This window comes from Rana temporaria, chromosome 2 (assembly GCF_905171775.1).
Source record: "Rana temporaria chromosome 2, aRanTem1.1, whole genome shotgun sequence".
Classification (NCBI taxonomy): Eukaryota; Metazoa; Chordata; class Amphibia; order Anura; family Ranidae; genus Rana; species Rana temporaria.
In genome coordinates this window covers 366919468-366946668 of record NC_053490.1, presented here as the reverse complement: position 1 = coordinate 366946668, position 27201 = coordinate 366919468, and the positions used below count along the sequence as shown (strand labels likewise).

The 27201-nt window shown below is 44.8% G+C and overlaps 1 protein-coding gene across 1 annotated transcript in view; it reads left to right on the top strand.

Moving 5' to 3' along the window:
- The first annotated feature begins 6234 nt into the window (after window positions 1–6234).
- The window catches only part of LOC120927195 (nascent polypeptide-associated complex subunit alpha, muscle-specific form-like), a 54398-nt gene continuing 33431 nt past the window's right edge, over window positions 6235–27201 (top strand). The window contains exons 1-9 of the mRNA XM_040337706.1: window positions 6235–6295; window positions 7633–7662; window positions 11562–11763; window positions 12463–12519; window positions 14974–15139; window positions 16099–16223; window positions 16435–16537; window positions 17314–17499; window positions 22861–22980. Of these exons, the coding sequence (XP_040193640.1) occupies window positions 6271–6295; window positions 7633–7662; window positions 11562–11763; window positions 12463–12519; window positions 14974–15139; window positions 16099–16223; window positions 16435–16537; window positions 17314–17499; window positions 22861–22980 (1014 nt within the window). The 5' untranslated portion in view covers window positions 6235–6270. The remainder of the gene's footprint in view (window positions 6296–7632; window positions 7663–11561; window positions 11764–12462; window positions 12520–14973; window positions 15140–16098; window positions 16224–16434; window positions 16538–17313; window positions 17500–22860; window positions 22981–27201) is intronic.

The following is a 27201-nucleotide window of genomic DNA, read 5'->3' as shown; positions in this document are numbered from 1 at the left end:
ACTCAACCAGCATCAGTCTGCCCCAGTCTGCTCATTAGAGTTGGCTGCAGGAGAACTAACACTCGGAGACACAGTGACAATACATATTAAATACATCTTAATAAAATTTACACAACAGTCTCTCCTCTTTTGTCATATGCTTACACCTAGAAATGGATCAGTCACTACAGTCCATATGAGTCCTTAACCACTTAAGCCCCGGACCATTTGGCTGCCAAAAGACCAGAGGACTTTTTGCGATTCAGCACAAATAGAGCTTTCTTTTGGCGGTATTTGATCACCTCTGCGGTTTTAATTTTTTTGCACTATAAATAAATATTGAAAAAAATGCAATATTTTTTACTATAATAAATATCCCCAAAAGACAATAAAAAACAAAATTTTTCCACAGTTTAGGCCAATACGTATTCTTCTACATATTTTTGGTAAAAAAAAAATGCAATAAGCGTATATTGATTGGCTTGCAGAAAAGTTATAGCATCTACATCTTTGTCACATTTTTGGGACCATTGTCATTTTTACAGCGATCCGTGCTATAAAAATGCACTGATTACTGTGAAAATGACACTGGCAGTGAAGGGGTTAACCACTAGGTGGCGCTGAAGGGGTTAAGTGTGTCCTAGGGAATGATTCTAACTGTAAGGGGGCGTGGCTACGAGTGACACGTCACTGAGCGCTGTTTCTGATGAGAGGGAGCAGACGATCAGTGACAGTGTCACTAGGCAGAACGGGGAGAGGCTTGTTTACACTTGCCTCTCCTCATTCTGCAGCTCTGTGACCGAAGGGTCCCACGGGCATGGTCACGGAGCTTACGGCAGGAGCGTGCACGTGCCGCCGGCGGCACATGCACGCCCGCGCGGCGGGAATTTTAAAGTGACAGAAATATACGTCACTTTGCCCAGCCATGCCATTCTGCTGACGTATATGTGCAGGAGCCGGTCGTTAACCGGATAAAAAGGAAAACATGGCTTTACTTGTAGACTTTGTTCTTCAGTTCTTTTGTTGTCTTAAAGGGATCTAACCTAATTCATATGTCACTAGTATTCCCGATCCAGGTTCAACTATCTTTATCTATGAATTCACAGAAACCCCCCCTGGATGCCAACAGACAGGGCTCAAGTCCTGCGGGAATGCGTGGGAACGGCGTCCCTGCACTTTTTTCTCAGCAGGAACGCCGTTCCCTTTGCAGGATTAGAGCAGCCAAGCAGAATCGCCACATAGTAAAGGACTCGACTCAAGTAACTGTCAGGCACCAAAACAATGGCCGCCGGCTGTCGCTGAGGCTATACGAGTGTCCGCCCGCTGAATGACTCACCATCACTATTCAGTCTGTCAGGTGATGTCACGTGACGGGCCCGGGCCGCCACTGTTGTTTATGGGAGTTGTAGTCTGCAGCTCAAGCTCCCTGCTCCGTTGGTGGAGTCAGTCTGAGGAGAGCAGCACAGCCAGTCTACGTGCGGTGCTACAATTCCCATCGTCTGATATTTTGCCTGCCTCTGCCTGGCTGGACACTGTGTAAAAACACCACGTGATGTGGCTGGCCTGGGTGCACCGCTGCTGGCTGGTGGTGGCTGCAGACAGTACAGTAACAGTACTGTGGAGCAAGATCATCACCCACCCCTCAGGACTGGAGGAAGAAAGCCGTGGAGAAGGGGGAAGATAGGACCTGTCCGGCTGCTGCTGAGCACTGAGGTGAGAGATTTGCCCCCCATACACCTCATTTACCTTGCCCATGGCCTGTGATTCCTGCTGAGAGCTGCCCATGGCCTACAGGCCAGCAGGACCCACATGCCATGGTCGGCTCCCAGCAGGACCCACATGCCATGACCAGCAGGACCCATAGACTATTGTCCGCTCCCAGCAGGACCCACAGGTCAGTGGCCAGCAGGACCCACAAGTCAGTGGCCAGCTCCCAGCAGGACCCACAGGCCAGCTCCCAGCAGGACCCACAGGTCCGCAGCCAGCTCCCACCAGGACCCACAGGTCCACAGCCAGCTCCCAGCGGGACCCAGAGGTCAGTGGCCAGCAGGACCCAGAGGTCCGAAGCTTGTGGGTCCTGCTGGGATCTGGCCACTGACCTGTGTATCCTGCTGGCCACTGACCTGTGGGTCCTGCTGGCCACTGACATGTGGGTCCTGCTACTCATGGCCTGTGATTCCTCCTGGGAGCTGCCCATGGCCTATAGGCCAGCAGGACCCATATGCCATGGTTGACTCCCAGCAGGACCCACATGCCATGGTCGGCTCCCAGCCAGACCCACATGCCATGGTTGGTTCCCAGCAGGACCCACATGCCATGGCTATATATAATACACTCTTCAAATGTGCTTTAAAATACATGGTTTTCCCTTCATGAACAAGAAAATTACTGTTGGGCTGGTATAAAAATGCTATGGGCTTTTTTTCCCAGGGCTGGTTCTTAGTCCCAGTCCGGCCCTGCTTTTAGGGGCAGGCGAACTGAGCCGAGCAGACTCGGAGCTCCTCCTCCAGGCTCCGACCTCGCCTGCCACCTGTCCTTCAGTACGCAGCCAGTTGCGTGTGACATCACGCGGAGGCAGAGTCACATAGCAACACTAGGGTGAGCCCACGTCTCCTCTCCTCACACAGTCACACGCACTCTGCCCTGACACTGTGTGTTCAAAAGCCCTTTTTGTACCCTGCTATAATATATATATATATATATATATATATATATATATATATATTGACCAGCCAGCCAGCACCCTGAGCCCAGCACAGCACTGATCGTTGAGTCAAGGATGAGCCAAGTCTTCTACTTAAGTTGAGCAAGTCTTCAGAACTGTAAGTAAAGATCATCATCACCCATTGTGGTGATTATTCTGTTAGTTTGACAAGTTAACTTATTTTATTTTTTTAAACTGGCACTTTACAAAAAATGTTGCACTGTATCTTCTGTGAAATATATATGCATATGAGCGTATCTTTTTTTTTTGGTGGGGGAGTGGATCTTGGGTGGGAGTTCCCACACTTTTTCCCCCAGGACTTGACCCCTGACAACAGATAATCATGGGCCATCTTTTAATAGAAGGGTCTTGATCTGTTGTTGTTCCTGTGGGATCTTCCTTTAAGCTTCAACAGTTACATTGAACATCCCATCCACACTGGATGAGAAATTGCTCAATCGTTTCATAAGCTCAAGCATCCACCCTGTACAAGCAGGAAACCATGCCCAGACCTGGTCGGAGCTGGCGAACAATTCCCTTCTAGCTGTTCCTGCCATTCTTACCTTCTCTCGCGCCATCAGATACTCACGATCGGCTGCAACATAAGATGCTGGGACGAGTTTCACCAGGATTCATGAATCTCTTGCATTAGGGGGAATTACTTTATAAGCAGTAGTCCCACATAAAAACCAAACTAAAGTTGAAGCACACTCGTGGGTTATCTAGTTGTCCCGATACCCAAACTGGCAAGAACCAGAGCTATTGTTAAAACTATAACACATTTTTACCCTCTAGAAATGTATTGTTAATATCTATTGACAAGTGTCTGTTTGGAGTTTTCAAAACTCCACATACCAATATGAACATCATATATAGCATGTACCGCTGTCATCGATGGAATACTAAAGCTTGTGGAGATTCAGAGTAGACCCAGCAATTGGTCCTGTTCGCTTTCTTAGCTAGTTGGAAAATACACCAAACTAAAAATATAAATAAACAAAAATACACCTCATGCTTTGGTGTAGCTGAGCAGCTTCTCGCAGTGGCTGGTGTGAATCCAGTTGTCTCTTCCCTTAAGCTTCTTTACAACGACCCAGTCACCTGGTTGGAAAGAATGTAAACCTGTTATTGTGTCAGGGTCCAGGAGGGACTGATGAACCTTGTGGTGGAACGTTTGAAGTTCATATTACAGTGACTGCACCTACCTCATCAGCTGAGAATGTAGGTGACAGTTACTGAGGAAAGTACAACCCTGTTTTTGGTTGACCCCCAAACAAACCTTATATGGTGATAACCCAGACATGTGGGAACTCAATGACTGTTGTCACTGCATAACCCGTGCGTGGCTTACCATCTTGGGTGTAATAACTGGAACCATTGACAAAAAGGTTCTTAGCATCTGGGATGGGAGCCTCTCTCACCGGATTGCTGCTTGCTGATTCAAATTTCATCAAAGAAAGACAGTCGTGGAACATTCCATCCCACTAGGTCACAAACTTAGAACTAGAGAGGTAAGTATTGTTGGTTTAAAAATTGTCATTCTCACCATTATCTCCCTATTTTCTTTCTCATTACAAACTGGAGGAAGAGATGCAGAGTTTAGAATGGTGCAGAAAAAAGAAACAATGAAACAGCTTATGATACTTTTACCTTCTTTTGGACGTGTGTATTTATGCATGTGTACAGCTATCTACATACACCTGCTTTCTCTGTACATACATTTTCAGAAACTCCTTGGCCCTGAAAAGATACTTATAAACAAAAGTTATTACTCTATCTTCACCTTCAACCTGCAAAGAATGGAAAACAATACAACATTTGTGTACATTGGTAAACTGTCACTGACCTTCCATAAGACAGACAACAACTAAACCCTTTGTAACTCTTTCACGTTCCTACAAAAATACAACAGCCGCAACGCATAGGAGGGCCGCTGCGGTGGGTTCTAACATATTCATGTTACTACATGCAAACAATTAGAAGACTAAAACATGAGACAAACATTTAGATACAAATGTGAGGGAGATATTTCATAGTTTTCAAAACAAAATAAAAAAAAACAACCAGATGGAATACTGCCTTCACTCTTTTAGCAATAGAAAAAAAATACAATGGGAAAAACACAAGAGCAGCTCCAAACCTCGCATGCACGGGCCAGCCACACAAAGTTCAAAAACAAGCATGAGAATTTTAACCACACAAACATGTTTGTCTTCTCCCTCAGCTAATGTGACACCCAATGCTGATGTAGAGGGGCAGGGGAGGGTCAAAACAAGGATGCCATGCAGGCGACTGATATCCTATTTATCAACTGATGATGCTATTGGCCATTAGGACGCTAGAAGGTTGCAATGGTGCACAACGAAAACCTGTGACTTAGTGTAACTAAAAAGCAGCCTTCATCCACACGCTGGCTTGTATATAATTTTTGGGCACTTTTTAGACATTTTGCCAAGGCACCCCTAATGAAACCTCAAGGCACACTAGGGTGCCTGGGCACCCTGGTTGAAAATGGCTGTCCTAAAGTATCTCAATTGAAAAATGGCCTCTTATATCTGAATTATTTGTTCCTCTTTTTGGTAATATAATCAATTCAAAACAAGGTGCGCATGCCCACACACCAAAAGACCTGAGGACGACGTCTAAAAATGATTAGGACTTTGTTAGATTGATTTGTTGTGTGTGTGTGTTTTCACTTTAAAGGGAATGGTATGTTAAACACATTCCTCTCAGTCTGGTTACCTCTATCTGCACTGCAGCAATTAGTATATTGGGGTGGTCTCAGAATTACCTGCTATTAAATCCTAAAGTAGATTAGTTTGACAAATATGTTAATTTGTAAATCAATGCTAGCTTCTGATATTCTGGGTGATACCATTGTATGCGGACTGTTATCAACCCTCACAGATCATTTCCAATATAGAAGTGAAATGTACAGACCTGTAGTTACTAGGTGAAGACCTTGATCCCTCTTTAAATAATACAAAGTCTGACAATAAGTAGAGTCTCATCCTGATTAACCCCCTTCACATTTTACATTAACCCCATTAACTACTTGCTGAGTAAGAAGATGCCACCTCTTGAGGTTGGCAATTGCCTCAGTGTTGCAATTCATCACACCTATAAATCCACTACACATGTTCACTATCTTTGTGACTTTGATATCATTAGATCTCCTTGACTTTGTATTTAATTTCACTTGCCTACTACTATTCCATAGATGAATATTATTTTTGGCTGCACTTCATGGTAAATTTTAGACAGATCTTATCAACTTTGATTAAACAATAGTCATAGGTAATAATAGAAAAAATAAATAATTCATTCCCCTCTACCCCCTGACAAGAAACATGGACTGAGAACATATTATGCTCATTATGTGGTCTGTCTATTTATATCTCATGTAGTCACTTCAAAAATAGGTATCAAGATTTGCTACACTGATAAGGTCAACAGCTAGGTGCCAACCCGTAGGCCAAAACATATTTGTTAAGTAATAGGTAGGTTTTTCAATATTTCCTTTGCATGACTTCAGCATGCCATGTATGAAGTATAAAAAGGCAACCAACCTTTGTTTGAGTGCAAAAATGGCCAGGCTCGTACTCCTTGCCGGTAAGTGTTAACTGGTGTCATGCAGTCACTCAGTAGTGTGGACTTAATACGATAGGAAATTATAGGAAAACTGGACAAAAGTAATAGTTTTAGTACTATTTAAATAACATTTTCAATAGAATAACAATTTGAGTGCAATCACTTGCTCTAAGTTAAAGAAAGAGAACAGATTCCGAAAAATATATTTTATTTAATAAGGCATAGTGTAGTAACCTAAAGCAAAGCAATCATCAGTTATCTTTCTTTACCTTAACTTTTCTAAGCTAATCAAAGATAAAGCCTGAACTAAATTATGTTAGTGACCATCACTACTTTTTAAAGCAGAACTGTCGTTATTCTTGCTTCCCAAAGCTCTTGCCTTAATGTGCAAGTATGCACAGAACACTTTAAAATGTGGGCACACTTATGTTCCTTCTAAAAAAAAATGCTCTCCTTTAGAGATGCAATGTCTGTGCACCCCCTTGTCACCACTGCTGACATCTTCTCCCATTCTTCTTCTTGGTCTGGCATCTTTTGTCTTCCTTACTGTCCAGCTACATAATTAGAAAGAAAGGCAAATCCACTTTGCACAACAAGTGCAAACTACAAGTGCAAAGTGCACTTGAAATTGCACTGAGAGTGCACTTGGAAGTGCAGTCGCTGTAGATCCGAGGGGGGACATGCAAGGAAAAAAAATGCATTTTAGCTTGCACATGATTGGATAATAAAATCAGCAGAGCTTACCCTTATTTCAGATCTACCCCTCAGATTTACAGCGATTGCACTTCCAAGTGCACTTTCAGTGCAATTTCAAGTGTACTTTGCACTTGTACTTTGCACTTGTAGTTTGCACTTGTAGTGCAAAGTGGATTTTCCTTTCGTAAATAACCCCCAATGTTAGCAGTTAGGAAAAGAGGTGTCATGGCAGAAGAGAGACATGCAGGGGTTGATTTACTAAAGATAAATAGACTGTGGACTTTGCAAGTGCAATGGCTCCAGAGCTTAAATGACGTAAAGCTTCACTTCACATGCAAGGAAAATGAAACAAACAAAAAAAAAAAACAGCATTTTTGCCTGCGTATGATTGGATGATAGAAGTCAGCAGAGTTTCCCCTCATTTACTAAGCTCTGGAACAACTGCACTTGTAGTGTATAGAGGCTAGTTGCCTTTAGTTAATCAGCCCCACAGAGTCTCTTCTGTCATAAAGCCTACCAATTTGAAATTTTTGATAATGTGACTTTAGTGACTGTAACAAATAAGCCTAATAGCCTGAAGTTACTGAAAATAAATTAGCACATATACTTTATAATATATATATAATATTGTATAAACAATTTTTCTTTTCTTTTTTCTTTAGGGTTTGCATTGATGCTTAGCGTGCAGCTAGGTAAGTTTCAAATTAAACTTAGTTTATGGTCAGTTATATATATATACACACACACACGTATATGACCTGTATTTTTAAGTAAATATTTAATATAAGTTGTAAACTAGGGCCCGGATTCACAAAGCACTTATGCCGACGTATCTCGATATACGCCGCATAAGTGTAACAATGCGCCGTCGTATCTGTGCGCCGTGCCCACAGAACTAGATACGCCTGAAAATAGGCTTCATCTGACCGACGTAACTTTCCTACGCCGGCGTACCGTGGGTGCATATTTACGCTGGCCGCCTCATTGCAAATATGCAAATGAGGGAGATACGTCGATTCACGAACGTAGTTGCGCCCGGCACATAATATACGCGGTTTGCGTAAGGCTTGCGTCCGACGTATAGTTATTCCCCATCTATGAGGCGCAACTCAAGCAAAGGTATGGACCAGGGAACAGCCGTCGTATTTTGCGTCGTTTACATAGTAGTACGTGAATAGGGCTGAGCGTAGGTTACGTTCACGTCGTAGGCAGTGATCCGTCGTAACTTAGGGAGTAGTTTCGACGTGATTCTGAGCATGCGCACTGGGATACGTCCACGGGACGGCGCATGCGCCGTTCGTTTTAAGTAATTCTATGACGCTTGGCCCATCATTGCATGGGGTCACGCCTCATTAGCATGGCTCACGCCCACTACCACCTACGCTGGCTTACGCCGAGGAAACCCAGCATATCTTTAACAGCGAGTGGGAGCGAGTGTTTTGTGAATACTGTGCTTGGCGCTCTGCACTGCACCGGCATAGCCTAAAAAAGATACGCTACGCCGGCATAAATATGCGCCAATGTATGTGAATCCAGGCCATGGTGTTTAGTTGCAGATGGTATTAGCCTTTCTGGTGAGAAAGCCCAGCACTGACTGCAATGTTTCTGGCAGCCTCTGGTAATTTACTAATTTATAGTAGATGCAAACTCAGTCATCAAAATCACATCTACAGTAAGCTTTAAAATTATAATGTGCAACTTCGACTGAATTAATAAAGTTGTTTTTTCCATGTAGATGCTTGTTTAAGCACTTTCTGGGGTGATATCGGGTGCTAATGGTCTTCCAACACTATATACTATGTGCTCCTCCATTGTCATCCTGTCACATGCACCCCTAGTGGTGATTACAAGTAGCCATGCATGCATGACCCAAGTGAAGCCAGTCTGGGTAATGATGCGCAGGCAAAGATATAGACAGAAAGAAAGTAAGCATCTTACTGCTGCTGATTCCTTGCACCATCTTTGCAGTCATGTATTGTCTATATGCATACACAATAGCAATGGCTATATGACATTTATCATGGTGTGTTTACTGTACTGTTTGTGTCAGCAGTGAACCATTGTGTAAGGGCTTACCTTGGTTGGAGTCCATAATGCAAAGTTGTATGCTCACCCTTGCAAATACACACAGCTCACTGTAACAAGGTAAGAAGCTACCTGGGCTGTGAGTCTGTGCACAGGGACTTGACAGGGATTTGCCAAAGGATAGTCGAAGTAAAGCTTAGATGGAAAGCAGGCAGAATATCAAACTGAGGAGTGGCTCAGATGCAAAGAACTGAAGCAGCAACAGAGAGGTCCCAGGTTCAATACCGCCTGGCCGCCTGCACGGCACGGTAGGAACCGTGACACATTGTCTGCATAATATGTATTAAAACACCCTCTGATTTTTATAAAACATGGTCCAATCTGCTCCAACAGGTAAAAATAAATTCCCTCCTGATCCCCCAGAAGGCAATGGAATAGTCCCTAAACCAAACTTTCAGGTGCTATTCCTTATACATATTACTATCCAGTTATATTTTTTGCATTAACCGCTTAACGACAGCCGCATGTATATGTACATCCAGGGCCGATCCTAGGGTCACAGGCGCCTGGGTGCAGAAATATTTCTGGTGCCCCCACATGGGCGTTGTTTTTTACTAACCCCTCCCCTTTACAAATGTTTCTATAGCAATGACTCAACCACAGAGATGATCCCCCCTGGGATCCTTACATTATCTCTTAACAATAAACAAAACACAGGAAGAGAAGCAGAGTACTTTATTGGAACCTGGAGGGGGGCCTCTCTGATGGACACAGAGAGGGCTTCTAGTCTGTTAGAAAGACCCCCAGACACACTACAGACATGATACAGGAGATGGTCAGAGACAGACATAGTACAGGAGATGGTCAGAGACTGCAGACATTCTACAGGAGACGGTCAGAGACTGCAGACTTAATACAGGAGACGGTCGGAGACTACAGACATAATACAGGAGACGGTCAGAGACTGCAGACACGGTACAGGAGATGGTGAGAGACTGCAGACACAGTACAGGAGATGATCAGAGACTGCAGACACAGTACAGGAGATGATCAGAGACTGCAGACATAGTACAGGAGATGGTCGGAGACTACAGACATAGTACAGGAGATGGTCAGAGACACATCAGTTCTGGATGGACACACACCTATGCCCAGAACACTAGTTCTGGACAGACACAAACAAGGAGAGAAGGAGGGAGGGGAGAACTCTGCCACTTCGGCGCCCCATCTCTGCAGGCGCCTGGGTGCAAAGCACCCTGTGAACCCTGCCTAGGATCGGCCCTGTGTACGTCCACAGAATGGCACGTACAGGCATATGGGCGTAGATGTACGTCCCTGCCTTTCCGCGGGTCGGGGGTCCGATCGGAACCCCCCCGCCACATGCGGCGGTCGGAAATCGTCGGGGAGCGATCCAGGACGAGGGCGCGGCTATTCGTTTCTAGCCGCCCCCTCGCGATCGCTCCCCGGAGCTGAAGAACGGGGAGAGCCGTATGTAAACACGGCTTCACCGTGTTTTACTGTGGCGGCTGCATCGGTCGTGTCATCCCCTTTATAGGGGAGACACAATCGATGACGTCAGACCTACAGCCACACCCCCCTACAGTTGTAAACACACACTAGGGGAAGCATAACTCCTTCAGCGCCCCCTGTGGTTAACTCCCAAACGGCAACTGTCATTTTCACAATAAACAATGCAATTTAAATGCATTTTTTCCTGTGAAAATGACAATGGTCCCAAAAATGTGTCAAAATTGTCCGAAGTGTCCGCCATAATGTCGCAGTCACGAAAAAAATCGCTGATCGCTGCCATTAGTAGTAAAAAAAAAAAAAGAATAAAACTATCCCCTATTTTGTAAAAGCTATAAATTTTGCGCAAACCAATCGATAAACGCTTATTGCGATTTTTTTTACCAAAAATAGGTAGAAGAATACGTATCGGCCTAAACTGAGGGAAAAAAAATTGTTATATATGTTTTTGGGGGATATTTATTATAGCAAAAAGTAAAAAATATTGCATTTTTTTCAAAAAAAGAAAGCTCTATTTGTGGGGAAAAAAGGACGTCAATTTTGTTTGGGAGCCATGTCGCACGACCGCGCAATTGTCTGTTAAAGCGACGCAGTGCCGAATCGCAAAACCTGGCCTGGGCATTTAGCTGCCTAAAGGTCCGGGGCTTAAGTGGTTAAGGAATGCATTTAGCTCTTTTTCTAAAATAATCTACTGAGCTGGTCAGAATTAGTTCCTGAAGCAGTCTACTCAACATTTTTCACAACTCTCACTACAAAGAAGCCTTTCCATATGTGGAAGTTAAACCTCTTTTCCTCCACAAGGAAAGAGTGCCCACTTGTCCTTAACCTTGACCTTAAAGTAAATAACTCTTTTCACTATATGGACCACTTTTGTGTTTATACATGGTGATGTATGGTGTTCTAAAACTGAACCCAATAACTTATTTGGGCTTTAGAAGTTTTCCCTTAAATTCTTGTTAACATTTCATATTTTTCAGACATCTGGGGTAGGGGGAGCATAGGCTAACCATAAACGTACTTTCTCTTTTTTAAAACATAGGTTCTGCGTATGAGTTAATATGTTACTTCAGCAGCTCAGCACAGTACAGACCCGGACTTGGAAGTTTTAAGTCTGAAAATATTGACCCATGCCTCTGTACTCATCTTATCTATGCCTTTGCTGGAATGTCTAAAAATGAAATCACCACTTTGGAGTGGAATGACATGGATAAATATGAAGCTTTACAAAACCTAAAGAAGCAGTAAGTGTGTGGAAGAGTCATTTTTTCTCTTAAGGAAACATGTAGAGCACGTGTATCCATTGATTTGTACTGAGCTGCTCATTGTAGCTACTCATCTGACTGGTTGCTAGCAGCAGAGGTTTCTCTTCTCCTTTTCTTTAGTTCAGCAATCTGCTACAAATGGAAAAATATTACAAATTACGTAATATAAATATATTACATTTTGGCAAACTTGTAGAATTAACTTAAAGTTCAATGTGATATTCCAACTCCAACAAAAAATATATATTTTTTTGGATAGAGCCATGGCCAAAGTAAAAACAGTATTATGTACTGATGTACTAGTTGTGTCCGCACAGTATTGTACTGACACAACCAGAAACCCTTTAGCAAAGGCAAAACCAATAATTTACTGACGCAACCAGCAACATGTCTGCAGACACAATCAGTACCATACTGACACAACCAGACATAGACATTCAGTATAACTCCAATGTTAATAGTCAACCAAATGCTATGTTAACATGCCAACGTGCCCTTCAAGTAAACAGATTATCTTTGTTTTGGATTGCATTAAAATGGTTTCTTGTTCTACTGATTCATTATATCATTTTAGTTACACTCTTTATGTAATTGCATAATTGAAAATGTAAATGCTGCATTCAAATATCACACCAATGCAGGTTTAGCACCTAAACAATCATCATCTTATTTTCTTAGGAACAAGGATTTGAAAACTTTAATATCTATTGGTGGATGGAACTTTGGAACTGCACCGTAAGTACAGATTAAACAGGTAATCGCCGTACCTGTACGTCGGTACTTTGATGTTAAATAATGTTGTTATGGCAGCAGGTAGCAGGAACGGCGTTTGTTTCTCTTTGAGATAAAATTGGTCTCTGCTGCAGATTTGCCGCAAGATCACTTTTATTGGTGGCGGGAAAGGGCCCCACTCCGGTCGTCTCTGTCGATTACCAGAGCCGCCGGTATCGACGGAGCCGATCCGTTCCTCTCCCCTCACTGCCTAAATGCCGAATGAGGGAAAGATGGCCTCCGCTCAGCTCCATAGCATTGGTGGGTGAAATGCTCTTAAAGGGGATTTTTTTTTAATGATATTACATTTTTTATTGCATTTTAGTATTAATTTGAGATCTGAAGTCTTTTTGACCCCAGATCTCACATTTAAGAGCTCCTGTCATCCTTTTTTTTTCTATTACAAGGGATGCTTACATTCCTTGTAATAGGAATAAAAGTGACCCATTTTTTGTTTTTTAAATGACAGTGTAAAAATTAAAAATAAAAGGTACAATAAATAAGAAAAAATAAATACATTTAAAGCGCCCCCTCCTGCCGAGCTTGCACCGAGAAGCGAGCGCATATGTAAGTCGCGCCTGCATATAAAAACGGTGCTCAAACCACACGTGAGGTATCGCCCCGATCGTTAGAGCGAGAGCAACAATTCTATCACTAGACCTCCTCTGTAACTCAAAACTGGTAACCTGTATAAATGTCCCCAATGGAGATTTTTAAGTGCCAAAGTCATCGACATTCCACATGTTGGGTATCAATTTACACAGCGTAACATTATCTTTCACAATATAGAAACAACTTGGTTTTACTGTTGCCTTATTTTTTTAATAAAAAAAGTGCATTTTTTCCCAAAACATTTTGCTTGTAAGACCGCTACGCAAATACGGTGTGACAATGTATTGCAATGGCCGCCATTTTATTCTCTAGGATGCCTGAATAAAATATATATGTAAATTTCTAGCACAAGAAACTGGTTTTAATTTGTAAACAACGGGCCAGATTCACGTAGCTCAGCGGATCTATAGATCCGCTCGATCTACGTGAATTAAGATCCGCTCCCGCAAGTTTAGGAGGCAAGTGGCTAATTCACAAACCACTTACCTCCAAACTTGTGACGGCGGATCCTAAATCCCCCAGCGGAATTCAAATTCCGCGGCTAGGGGAGTGTCATATTTAAATCAGGCGCGTTCCCGCGCCGATTTAAATGCGCAGGCACCGTCCGGGGAATTTCCCGGCGTGCATTGCTCCCACTGACGTCACTAGGACGTCAGTGGTTGCGATGTGAGCGGGACTTGCGACGCGCGTGTTCGTGAATCAGCGTACGCAAACGACGTAGGAAAATTCAAATTCGACGCGGGAACGTCGGCTATACTTAACATTGGCTGCGCCTGATAAAAGAAAGGGTAAGTATACGACGGAAAACCGCTACGGAAACGACGTAAGAACACTGCGACGGGTCCGCGTACGTTCGTGAATTTGCGTATCTCGCTGATTTACATATTATTTATCGTAAATCAGCGGGAACGCCCTCGGCGCCATTTTTAAATTGAAAAAAAGATCCGACAGTGTAACACATTGTAACACTGTCGGATCTAGCCCTATCTATGCGTATCTGATTCTATGAATCAGGCGCATAGATAGGACCAGTTTACGTCAGAGATACGATGGTGTATCTGTAGATACACCGTCGTATGTCTTTGTGAATCTGGCCCAACAAGTCTAAAAAAGAGGCTCTGTCCTTAAGTGGTTAATAAAGGGCCAGTGAACCTTATTATTTCTCCGAAAAAATCCTGGTACTCTTCCTACAGATGTGGAAGTTTTGGTTGTTTCACTTACCATGGGGTACTGCCAATATTTCTGATGCATTTACTATAATTGTAAAATATATTCCACATCAAGAGAGAGACCTTCCTACCCATGATAAATACTGCAGTAGATGTGCAGAACTCAAGCACTGAAGTTTTCCCTCTGGAGTGCAGCAGAAATAAATAAAACTGTTAGGCCCCGTACACACGACCGAGGAACTCGACGTGCCAAACACATCGAGTTCCTCGTCGAGTTCAGTGTGGAAGCCGCCGAGGAACTCGGCGGGCCGACTTTTTCCATTGACTAACGAGAAAATAGAGAACATGTTCTCTTTTCGGCCCGACGAGTTCCTCGACGGGTTCCTCGCTGAAAAGTGTACACACGACCGAGTTTCTCGGCAGAATCCAGCTCCGACCGAGTTTCTGGCTGAATTCTGCCGAGAAACTCGGTCGTGTGTACGGGGCCTCAGATGGTTTAATTCTACAACATCTACCAAAACCTGGGCCATTTTTGTCAGACTTTCCCTTTTAAATAACAATAATGCAAAATAAACATTCACACTGATTGTAATATACATTAGTATTACAAGATTTGCTGTCTTTTCTCACTGCATAGTTTTACTACCATGGTCTCAACATTCAAGAACCGTGAAATGTTTATTAAATCTGTGATTGAGTTCCTACGAAAGTATGACTTTGATGGTCTGGATATAGATTGGGAATACCCTGGGGCCCGTGGTAGCCCCCCACAGGACAGACACCTCTTTACTGTTCTGGTCCAGGTAAGCTGGTAAAAGTCAGGAGCCTAAAATGTATCACATGTACTGTATATACACATGTAATAATTATACAGTGCACATTATCGAATATTAATTGTTGAAAACATAAATTTTTTAAAGTACATAGTTACATAGTTAGTCAGGTTGAAAAAAGACACAAGTCCATCCAGTTCAACCACAAAAAAAATAAACAAACAAAATAAAAAACACAATACAATCCCATACACCCAACTCTATACCCACAGTTGATCCAGAGGAAGGCAAAAAACCCCAGCAGAGCATGATCCAATTTGCTACAGCAGGGGAAAAAATTCCCTCCTGATCCCCCAAGAGGCAATCGGATTTACCCTGGATCAACTTTACCTACAAATCTTAGTACTCAGTTATTTTATGTACATTTAGGAACGAATCCAGGCCTTTCTTAAAGCAATCTACTGAGCTGGCCAGAACCACCTCTGGAGGGAGTCTGTTCCACATTTTCACAGCTCTTACTGTGAAAAAACCTTTCCGTATTTGGAGGTGAAATCTCTTTTCCTCTAGACGTAAAGAGTGCCCCCTTGTCCTCAGTGTTGACCGTAAAGTGAATAACTCAACACCAAGTACACTGTATGGACCTCTTATATATTTGTACATGTTGATCATATCCCCCCTAATTCTCCTCTTCTCAAGAGTGAATAAATTCAGTTCCTCTAATCTTTCCTCATAGCTGAGCTCCTCCATGCCTCTTATCAGTTTGGTTGCCCTTCTCTGCACTTTCTCCAGTTCTCCGATAACTGCAGATTAAAAAAATAAAAGATTTCACATAAATATTTTGTTCTTATGCAATCTTGGTATGCCAGCTGTCAACTGCTACCAAATACAATAACTTACCATACATGTTTTATAACACATCACTGATCTTTCTAAGAGGGCAGAAATAAATGATACATTCCATTCTAATATGTTTATTATTATTTCTGTAGGAAATTAAAGCAGCTTTTGAATTAGAAGCCTTAAAAGCCAAGAAACCGAGACTGATGATAACTGCAGCTGTGGCCTCTGGTATAGGCAACATTCAGTCAAGTTATGAGATACCTCAAATCTCTGAGTAAGAAGATTTTGTTACTGCGTACATTGTTTAAATTATATATCTATATATATCTATCTATATATCTCTCTCTCTATATATATATATATATATATATATATATATATATATATATACATATACATACACATATATGTATATATAAAACATGCAGTTGAAAATAGTGTTATTTTATGTCAGTAAACTGATGGTATTTTTCCAAATTACACAGAGCTTTGGATTACATCCATGTTATGACCTATGACCTGCATGGTTCTTGGGAAGGCTATACTGGAGAGAACAGCCCACTGTTTGGACCACATAGCTTGAATGTTGTAAGTAGAATGAATTTAAAAGTAAGGAACATGTTGGCTTGTTCAGTCTGTTGACTGAATATCTATCTATCTATCTATTTATATATCTACAGGGCCGGATTCCAGACAAGGCCACCGAGGCCAGGCCTCGGGCGGCAGTGGGTGCAGGGGTGGCGCCGGCGCCGCGGCAAAAGGGGGCAGGGATGGACTGGCCATCGGGACTACCGGGAGTTTCCCGGTGGGCCGATTACAGCGGCCGCCTAATCTGCATCCGAGGTCCGCGGCGATCTAACCGTCAATCGCCAACAGCTGGCGATGTGAAGCGTGTATAATAAGTTCTCTCTTATGTCACTCTGCTCCCCAGCAGCCCCTCCTCTCTTCTCGTCCATCCCCATTTGCTTGTGACATCATCTGGGATGGACGAGAAGATAGGAGAGGCCGCCGGGGAGCAGAGTGACATGAGAGAGAACTTATTACACACGCTTCCTGCGCTACTCTGCATGCTGGCTGGTAAACAATGTGCCCCATAATGTGCAATGTGCCCTGATGTGCCATGTACCCTGATGTGCCATGTGCCCTGTACCCTGATGTGCACTGTACCCTGTACCCTGATGTGCACTGTACCCTGTTGTGCACTGTACCCTAATGTGCACTGTACCGTGATGTGTTGTTCCCTGGGCCGGTCTGGATGAAGGGAACTAACGTCCATAAATCTACTTATTTATCTCTTACTGGCTCATTCATTCACTCACCCTTCCTATGTATCAATTATTTATACATGAATGTTTCTCTTCAAGGATTACATTTTGTACTACTGGAAGAAGCATGGTGCACCAGCTTCCAAACTCATTGCTGGCTTCCCAACCTTTGGGCGCACTTTCCATCTGAAAAACCCATTTGACACTGCCATTGGTGCTCCTACCTTGGGACCAGGACCAGCTGGCATCTATACAAGGCAGCCTGGAATATGGTCTTACTATGAGGTTTGTGGTTCTTCACAGTAATATCTAAAACAAAAAAAACACAGTAGTTCATTAAGTATATAACGCATATAATCTTTACTAAAGTGCAAACGGATGCATCATTCTTTTACTTATAAAATTATTATTATTAATATTATTATTATACTGTGCACATAATTAAACCCATGTCTTAAACACACAACATTAAGCTCAATTTATTAACCTATAAGGATGTTTTCAACAGTGAGAGCTGGAAATAGCAGTTGGATGGTCAAATATTATAATGGCAAAGAACATTTCTTTTATAACTTAGTGAACTAAGCCTATTATTTCATAACATAACAGTTTCCCCCTGTGAAACAAACTAACATTTACTTCTCATTTAACATTTAGTCAATGAACAGTTGTAAATATTATCGGGGCATCCTATTCATACCAATATATCATACTGCATATGCCTTATTTAAAGTTGATAATTTTTTTTTTCAAGAATAACATTAATCCTTGCCATTCATATATTGTAACACTAACCATTAAGGCTGAGTTCACACCATTGCGAATTGGATGCAGGATCATCGCATTCAATTTGCAATAGAAGGGGAATTTGACCGTCTCTCTATGAAGCCGGTTGACATATCTCAGCAGCGGGTCCGGTGCATTTTTTGGTCCTTTTCAGGTCTGAATTCAGCTCAAAATTCAGGCTGAAATTGGGCCTGAAATGGTGAACCAGGACGCACTGGACTCCTGCTGTGAGCCACATGCAGCTCATATTTAAACCGAGCATAAATGAAGGTTACCTATCAATTCATCCTGCAATTGACCAATGCCTCTAATTAGTTATGCATTCCTATAAGCATTTTCAAACAATTTAAAGTAAATAATGGGCTTATAAACATAAAATGTGACCCTGTATACTAGTTTTAGCCATTTAAATATGAATTTAAAAAGGTCCCCCTTTCTAGCCATTTAAATATGAAGCAGATTTTCTTTAGATCATTCAAGATAGAGAAGTAGTGTAAATGGCAAAAAAAAGCACCATAAACTATACCATATTTCCAATTAATTCATAATAATTTTATATATGAATTGTTAAAGCCCAATTCCAGGCAATATTGTTTTGGTCTTGGAAAGCATAAGGAAGGGTTAGACTCTTTGTCAGGTTTGTGTCCAAATTTCACTTTACTTCTGGCCCTGGTGACATCTTGACATTAAAGGTGTCATCAAGATAGAAAGTGTGTTATGCTTTAGCTAAGAAATAGGTTAACCAAAAGAACATTGGGCCAAATTCTCAAAAAGCTGTGTAAATTTAGTATTACCTAACTTATGTCATTTAAGTTACGGCGCCCTAAGTTGGTGTCGTAAGTGCCGTATCCACAGCGCATTTGCGCACAAAATTGCGCCATCCTTAACCTAAATTCCGAGGCGTAAGGTGTGGTTATGGCAAGTGGGAAGGAAGTGGGCGTGCTTCATTGTAATGAGCCGTGACCCCATGCAAATGAAGGGCCGGCCTTACTGCGCATGCGCGCACGAATCTGGACCTCACTGGGCATGTGCAGAACTTTGCTCATCGCAATCAGTGAGATAGGTAAAAGGCCAAGCGTACTTAGTTTGAGGATCGCCCTGTGTCTAAATAGCCCCAGTCAAACACACTTCCCTTGCAAAAGTATTTCCCTGTGTTCCCTTCCTAAAGCAAGTTGCTTCTGCTTTGAACGTTTGTCAGTGTTTGTTGGTAAGATTTGTTTGTGAGAAAAGTTGTTGAGGAGTTGTAGAGTATAGTTGGTGTTTGTTTTTGATAATTTGTTATTTGTTTTGATTGTTTGCCTGTTTGTTTTTGATAAGTGTTTCTTTTTTGGTGTGTGATTGTTTTTTGTTTCCCTTTTTTGCCTGTTTGTTTTTGAATTTATAGTAGCTGTCTGTTTGTGTTTTTTTATTTTTTTTGCTGTGTTTTTTTTCTTTGTTGTGTGCGTATTGTTGATTGTTTTTTGGGTGAGTTTCCTGTTGCTGGGTGGTGTCTGTGATGGCCACCAAGCGCAGGAAGCTAAATTTTACAGTGGCAGAGAAGCATATTCTTGCTCAGGGCATCATAAAATATGGGCGCTTTCTCCATGGCCCTGAGAGCCACAACACCACCCCGGCCAGGAGGAAGGAGATCCTTAAAAAGATCACCGATCGGATCAATGCGGCGGGGGGGGGGGGGGAGACCAGGACCATCGCTGGAATAAAAAAAAAAATAAACTATTTGAAGAGCGTGTCCCGGAACAAGCTGGCAACACTGCATGCCCATACCAGGGGCACTGGAGGAGGGGGACCCTGCCCAGTCAGGATGAGTGAGGAGGAATGGGCAGTGGCCCAGTGTTTCCACCCACAGCAGGTGGTGGGCCTGCCTGGCTTTGACTCTGATGCTCCTGTGAGGACAGGTAAGTTTTTTTTTTCTATCTGGTGATTAGCATGTGTGGGTGGGGGAAGGGAAGATGTGCCAAGTGTGTGGATCCACCAACCTGTGATTGTTTTGTGTCCTCCCCAGGTGGCCAGGAGGTGGCAGCCCCATCAGCCCAGGAGGTTGCTGGGTCATCAGCCCAGGAGGTGGCAGCCCCATCAGCCCAGGAGGTGGCAGCCCCATCAGCCCAGGAGGTTGCTGGGTCATCAGCCCAGGAGGTGGCAGCCCCATCAGCCCAGGAGGTTGCTGGGTCATCAGCCCAGGAGGTGGCAGCCCCATCAGGGCAGGAGGTTGCTGCCCCATCAGGGCAGGAGGTTGCTGGCCCATCAGGGCAGGCTGCTGCACCACCCCCAAGACAGGCTGATGCTGAGTCCCAAGAAGGGCAGGATTCGCCATGGGAGGGGAGTGCCCACAACTCCCCTAATTTGGATGTTGAGTGGGAGGAGGATGAGGGGGAGGAAGATGAGAATATTGTAATTGGCCAGCAAATCCTGATGGGCCAAGATAGGACCTTTGAGTCATCCCCTGAGGGTACCCTAGAGGCTCCCAGCAGTCAGGCCACCATCAGGGGTGGCCCCTCCCAACCCTCCTCCAACATGCAGCAGCCCCCATGGGTCACTCCAACCCAAGGCCACAAGCCTCAGGGGCAAGTAGGAGGCCGACCCCAGAAACCAGGGGGGGTTTGAGCGTCTGCCGGTCAGTCTGCTGAGGGACAATGCCCAGCAGACCCGCAGTCTGGGTGAAATTAAAAAAACAATGACCAAGGTGGAGCACAGCCTGGGTTTAATGAGGGATTCACTGGGTGACGTGGCCACCAACTCAGTGGGGGTCATCACCTGTTTGTGGGACCTGAGGAACGCAACAACAGGCGTGGCCCAGGAGGTGACTGCCCTGACCCAGGCTGTCCAGGCCAATACCCGGGCTGTGCAGGCCAATACCCGGGCTGGCCAGGCTAATACGGCTGACATCACTGCCTGTCTGACAAGGATAGCCGTGGCCTTGGAGGGCAGGCCAGCAGGAGGACAGACACCAGGGGAGGCTCCTTCTTCCCCTGCACAGACCCCCCCTGTGAAGATACTCCCTCCCCTGCACAGACCCCCCCCCGTGAAGATCCCCCAGTTGGCCGTGGCCGTGCCCGTGGTCAGCCCAGAAGGAGCACTCGGCAACATCAGTAAGTTGCAGGGGTACTTTTGTTTTTTTTTATTTTGTTTTTTTTAATTATACTGTACTTATGATTTGGTTTATGTGTGTGAATGATGTGTGAATGTGGGGGGGGGGGGGTGGCATTCCTGATAACATAAGGGTGTCACCCTCAGTTTTGGTGGAGTAGGGATCCCGAGGACCAGGGAGAAGTCATCCCAGGTTCCTGAATGGTGTATGAATGCACAGTGACATAATTGGAGCCGTGGCGGGGCGTTACTTGGATCTAATCCAATTCGATGTGCATGTGATGTGTCTGTGCTAGGGACCACAGTGGCGTGCATTCATGCATTCTCATTGTGAGATAATTAATGTGCGTTTTGTGAAAAAAAAGACATTCTCATTGTCATATAAGTAATGTGCATTTTATGTGCAAAGTAAATGTTTAAAGGTCACATAATCTCTGTGAGTTTTTGTTGTCAAACCAAAAAAAAAAAGATAATTAAGGTCCATTTACTGGGCAAAGATGCCTTCAGCCAGTTGTCTCCTTATTGCCTGGCCCTCAGCAGACCGGGTAGAGGTGGTTGGGGGGGGGGATTGCCTGGGTGGGGGGTCAGGTCAGGACATAACTCAACATGCAGGCCCCTTCTCAGAGCAAAATTATGGAGGATGCAACATGCCTCAATAATTTGACAGACAAAGTCTGGGGAATACAAGAGTGTACCCCCAGTCTTGTCAAGGCATCTGAATCTGGACTTGAGAAGGCCCAATGTCCGCTCTACTATTGACCGGGTGTGGATGTGCACCTCGTTGAATTTGCGTTCTCCGGGTGTTTGGGGGTTGGGGGAAGCCAGCGATGCTGTAAAAGTCAGTCATGGCTTGCAGACGCTGCTCCTCCTGGGTGGGCTTGACAAATTGGTTGGTCATGCGCCGCAGTATGGCAGGGACCACCTGATGGACACATTGGCTCATTGTCGACTGCACCATCCCAGCCAGACCTCCAGATGCACGCTGGAATGAGCCTGTAGATAAAAAATGGAGGGTTGCCATAACTTTATGTAGAGGTGTCAGGGCATGGGAGCGTCTGGTTGGGGTGATAAGATCCTCCATAAGTAGTTGGGTGAGCTCCAGGATGGCTTCCCTATCAAACCTGAAGTTGCCATACACTTCATAATCTGGCATTTGAAACAGATCACGCCGTGGCCGATAAACTCTCTCCTGAGCCCTCATCCTCCTCCTCTGTGCCCTCCTCCTCCTTTGTGCCTGTAAGGTGGCAAGTGCCGTCAGAATCATTGATGCCCCAGGCATTTTTCCAGACAGATCCTTCACAACTATAGCTCTAGTCACTACCTTCAGCAAACCCTTCCACGGTATGTGTAAAATTAGGGCTGCTTTTATAATGTGGAAATTTACACAGGGAAACTAACAGGTGCGCACAGGGCGGAAAATACGCCGCACACACTTAATTTTGAGGATCGCCCTAACTCCCTCATTTGCATCTTTGCCTATCAAAAACAGCGGCGAGACTATCGTAATTTGCGCCCGGGGATGCGCAGGTGTAACTATTTTAGGTAGGACGGAAAATCCGGAAATCTAGGCTTAACTCGTTTTGAAGATCGGGCGCAAAGATACGCGCCGTGTAAATTTAGAAAACTTTAGTTAAGTCCGCGTATCTCTTTTGAGAATTTGGCCCAATGTACTGTAACTATACAGCACAGCATAATATATATTTTAATATGATTTAAATTGATACCAGTTAAGTACACATTTATTACAAGCTATTGTTTCTTGTCTCATGTTTTTAGATCTGCCATTTTCTTAAAACTGGGGCCAGGAGTGAATGGTCTTTTTCAGAAGATGTTCCTTATGCCTTCCAGGGAAGTTACTGGGTGGGGTATGATAATACCATCAGTTTCCAGCTGAAGGTACTTTTAAATACCTTCATAACATTTACAGTATGATATAATTAATGTAGAACTATGCTAAAACTTTTTTTATGATCGCCTTCTCAGCTAATCATTTTTGTGACTACAAATTAATACGCTTTGACGTGTTAGTTATTCTTTTTCATCTTCAAAGAGCTTGGTATTTATACTTAAGAATGACCATGAACAGAGACAGTTGGTATACAGTTTGTACTATTGCTAACAGCAAAATGTTCAAACAGTATACTATTATTTTTTTAAATAACCTGCATTCCCTGAGAATCTAAGTGGGCATCTGTTTTTATTACTGTCTGAGACCCCATTGAGTAGATTCACCCTTTTTATTTGTACTAGTGACCATTGTCACATAAACAGAAAGAGAGAAGAAATCCAAAATGTTAGGCCCCGTACACACGGGAGGATTTATCCGCGGATACGGTCCAGCGGACCGTTTCCACGGATAAATCCTCTCGAGGATTTGCGCGGATTTTGATGCGATGGAGTGTACTCACCATCGAATCGAAATCCGCGCCGAAATCCTCTGGCGATGACGTGTCGCGCCGTCGCCGCGATGATGGCGCGGCGACGTGCGCGACGCAGTCATATAAGGAATTCCACGCATGCGTTGAATCATTACGACGCATGCGGGGGATCCCTTTGGACGGATTGATCCGGTGAGTCTGTACAGACCAGCGGATCAATCTGTTGGGATGGATTCCAGCGGATAGATTTGAAGACATGTCTTCAAATATTTATCTGCTGGAAATCCATCGCATGGGAGAAAAATCCGCGGAAACAGATCCGCTGGATTGTACACACCATAGAATCTATCCGCTGAAACCGATCCGCTGAGATTTTTCAGCGGATGGATTCTATGGTGTGTACGGGGCCTTAGAGTTGTGACCTGAACAAAAGGTGAGGGGAAATCCTCTAATGAGGACACTTGTCCAGGAGACAACTGTCAAAGAGGGAAATTTGGAAGATTTCCACTAACTTCCTACCTTATCCAAAACTAAAAAATGTTTTGGCTACATATACATTTAAAGTGAATCTGACATACAAGGGGCCAGATCCACGTAGCTCGGCGTATCTTTACATGGGCATAGCGTATCGTAGTAACCAGGGGTCAAGTCCTGGGGAAAAAAGTGTGGGAACTCCCACCCAAGATCCACTTCCCCACCAAAAAAAAAATGGCACGCTCATATGTAGAGGTCGACCGATATATCGGCCGGCCAATATATCGGGCCGATATTCAGTCATTTTGGAGAAATCGGCATCGGCCGATTATTATCCAAATGTGGCCGATATTTAGCAAATCTGCATCAGCAGAGTGTGGAGAAGGAAGGAGGAACATGGGGTTCCCCCTCCCTTCTCCACACTGTCTGCAGAGCAGTGCCGTGTGTGTGAAACACTAAGGAGAATGGAGCTGTCGGACTGATGTAGGGGTGGGCGGGACCCGGGGTGGGCGGGACTCAGCTGTCCAACACCAGCCAATGGGATGAGATCATTGGCTGGATAGCTGCTGAGTCCCGCCCACCCCGGGTCCCGCCCACCTCCAACATCACGATGAATCTGAGCTCCTCTCTCTCTCTGCTCTCACAGTTTCACAGCACATAATGTAGCTGATAATGTGTGAAACTCTCTCTTCATACAGGTTCACATGGTGCTGCAGAGCGAGAGGAGCTCAGATTCATCGTGATGTTGAAGGTGGGCGGGACCCGGGGTGGGCGGGACTCAGCAGCTATCCAGCCAATGATCTCATCCCATTGGCTGGTGGACAGCTGAGCCCCGCCCAACCCTGGTCCCGCCCACCTTCAACATCACAATGAATCTGAGCTCCTCTTTCTGCTCTCTGCAGCACCATGTGAAACTGTATAGAGAGTTTCACACATTATCCGCTACATTATGTGCTGTGAAACCTGCCAGTGCCATCTGCTAATGCCAACCAGCCAGTGCCATCCAGTGCCACCTGCCAATGCCATCCAGTGCCACCTGCCAATGCCATGCCAACTAGTGCCACCTGCCAATGCCAACTAGTGTCATCTGTTAATGCCATCCAGTGCCACCTGTCAATGCCATCCAGTGCCACCTGCCAGTGGCAATGCCATCCAGTGCCACCTGCCAATACCATCCAGTGCCACCTGCCAATGCCATCCAGTGCCACCTGCCAATGCCATCCAGTGCCAACTAGTGCCATCTGCCAGTGCCATCCAGTGCCACCTGCCAGTGCCAACTAGTGCCACCTGCCAAGGCCATCCAGTGCCACCTGCCAATTAGTGCCACCTGCCAGTGCCAACCAGTGCCATCTGCCAGTGCTGACTATTGCCAATTAGTGCCACCTGCCAGTACCATCCAGTGCCACATGCCAGAGAGTTTCACACATTATCCGCTACATTATGTGCTGTGAAACCTGCCAGTGCCATCTGCTAATGCCAACCAGCCAGTGCCATCCAGTGCCACCTGCCAATGCCATCCAGTGCCACCTGCCAATGCCATGCCAACTAGTGCCACCTGCCAATGCCAACTAGTGTCATCTGTTAATGCCATCCAGTGCCACCTGTCAATGCCATCCAGTGCCACCTGCCAGTGGCAATGCCATCCAGTGCCACCTGCCAATACCATCCAGTGCCACCTGCCAATGCCATCCAGTGCCACCTGCCAATGCCATCCAGTGCCAACTAGTGCCATCTGCCAGTGCCATCCAGTGCCACCTGCCAGTGCCAACTAGTGCCACCTGCCAAGGCCATCCAGTGCCACCTGCCAATTAGTGCCACCTGCCAGTGCCAACCAGTGCCATCTGCCAGTGCTGACTATTGCCAATTAGTGCCACCTGCCAGTACCATCCAGTGCCACATGCCAATTAGTGCCACCTGCCAGTGCCAATTAGTGCCACCTGCCAGTGCCATCTTAGTGCCACGTGCCAACCAGTGCCACCTGCCAGTGCCATTCAGTGCCACCTGCCAGTGCCACCTGCCAATCAGTGCCATCTGCTATTGCCAATTGGTTCCATCCAGTGCAACCTGCCAGTGCCAATTAGCGCCACCTGCCAAAAAATAAAAATCGGCCTAAAATATCGGCCGCAAAAATCGGCATCATATATCGGCCATCGGCCGCCCCAAATTCTAAATATCGGCATCGGTATCGGCCAGAGAAAAACCCATATCGGTCGACCTCTACTCATATGCATAATTACTAAACCGTATGTTTTAGTTTTTTTTGAAAAAAGAAGCAAGTTCTTTCTAAATAACTCGTGGCAGACCTCCGCAATGTCTCCTGGGAACAATGACAAAAGCTCCCAGGAGACATTGCGGCATCAAGGAAGTGACGGAATACCCGCACACTACCCAAAGGAATCCATATACAGGAAGCGGCCTGTAACATAAAGGATTACTAAGGTTCGCCTGCCCCTGACAGTGACTCGAGCTGGGCATCGCCGCTTAGCGAAGGATTGGCTCGGGCGGCTCGGCTGCTCTAGTCCTGCAAAGGGAACTGAGTTCCTGCTGTGAAAAAAGTGCAGGAACTCCGTTCCCACGCGTTCCCGCAGGACTTGAGCCCTGGTAGTAACGCTATGCCGCCGCAACTTTGAGAGGCAAGTGCTGTATTCACAAAGCACTTGCCTCTAAAATTACGGCGGTGTAGCATAAATCTGCTGGCGTAAGCGCGCCTAAATCAAATGAGGGACAGGGGGGCGTGTTTTATGTAAAATAAGCTTGACCCCACGTAAATTACGCTTTTTTCGTACTGCGCATGCACGCGCATGCTCAGTATCACATAGATTTTCAAATTAAATTACTCCTGCTCAATGCCTAGACGACGTGAACGTAATTTATGCAAAGCCCTATTTGCGAACGTTTTACGCAAACGATGTAAACGACGGAAAATTCGACGCTTGCCCGATGTCCATACTTAACATTGCGTACGCCTCATAGAGCAGGGGTAACGTTACCCCGAAAAAAGCATTACGTAAACAACGTAAAAAAATGCGCCGGGCGAACGTACGTTTGTGGATTGGCGTATCTAGCTAATTTGCATACTCAACGCGGAAATCAACGCGGAAATCAACAGAAGCGCCACCTAGCGGCCAGCGTAAATATGCACCTTAGATCCGACGGCGTACTAAGACGTACGTCAGTCGGATCTAGCCCCCATTCAGTCGTATCTTGTTTTGTGGATACAAAACAAAGATACGACGGGGCATCGCTGAAATTACTCGGCGTATCA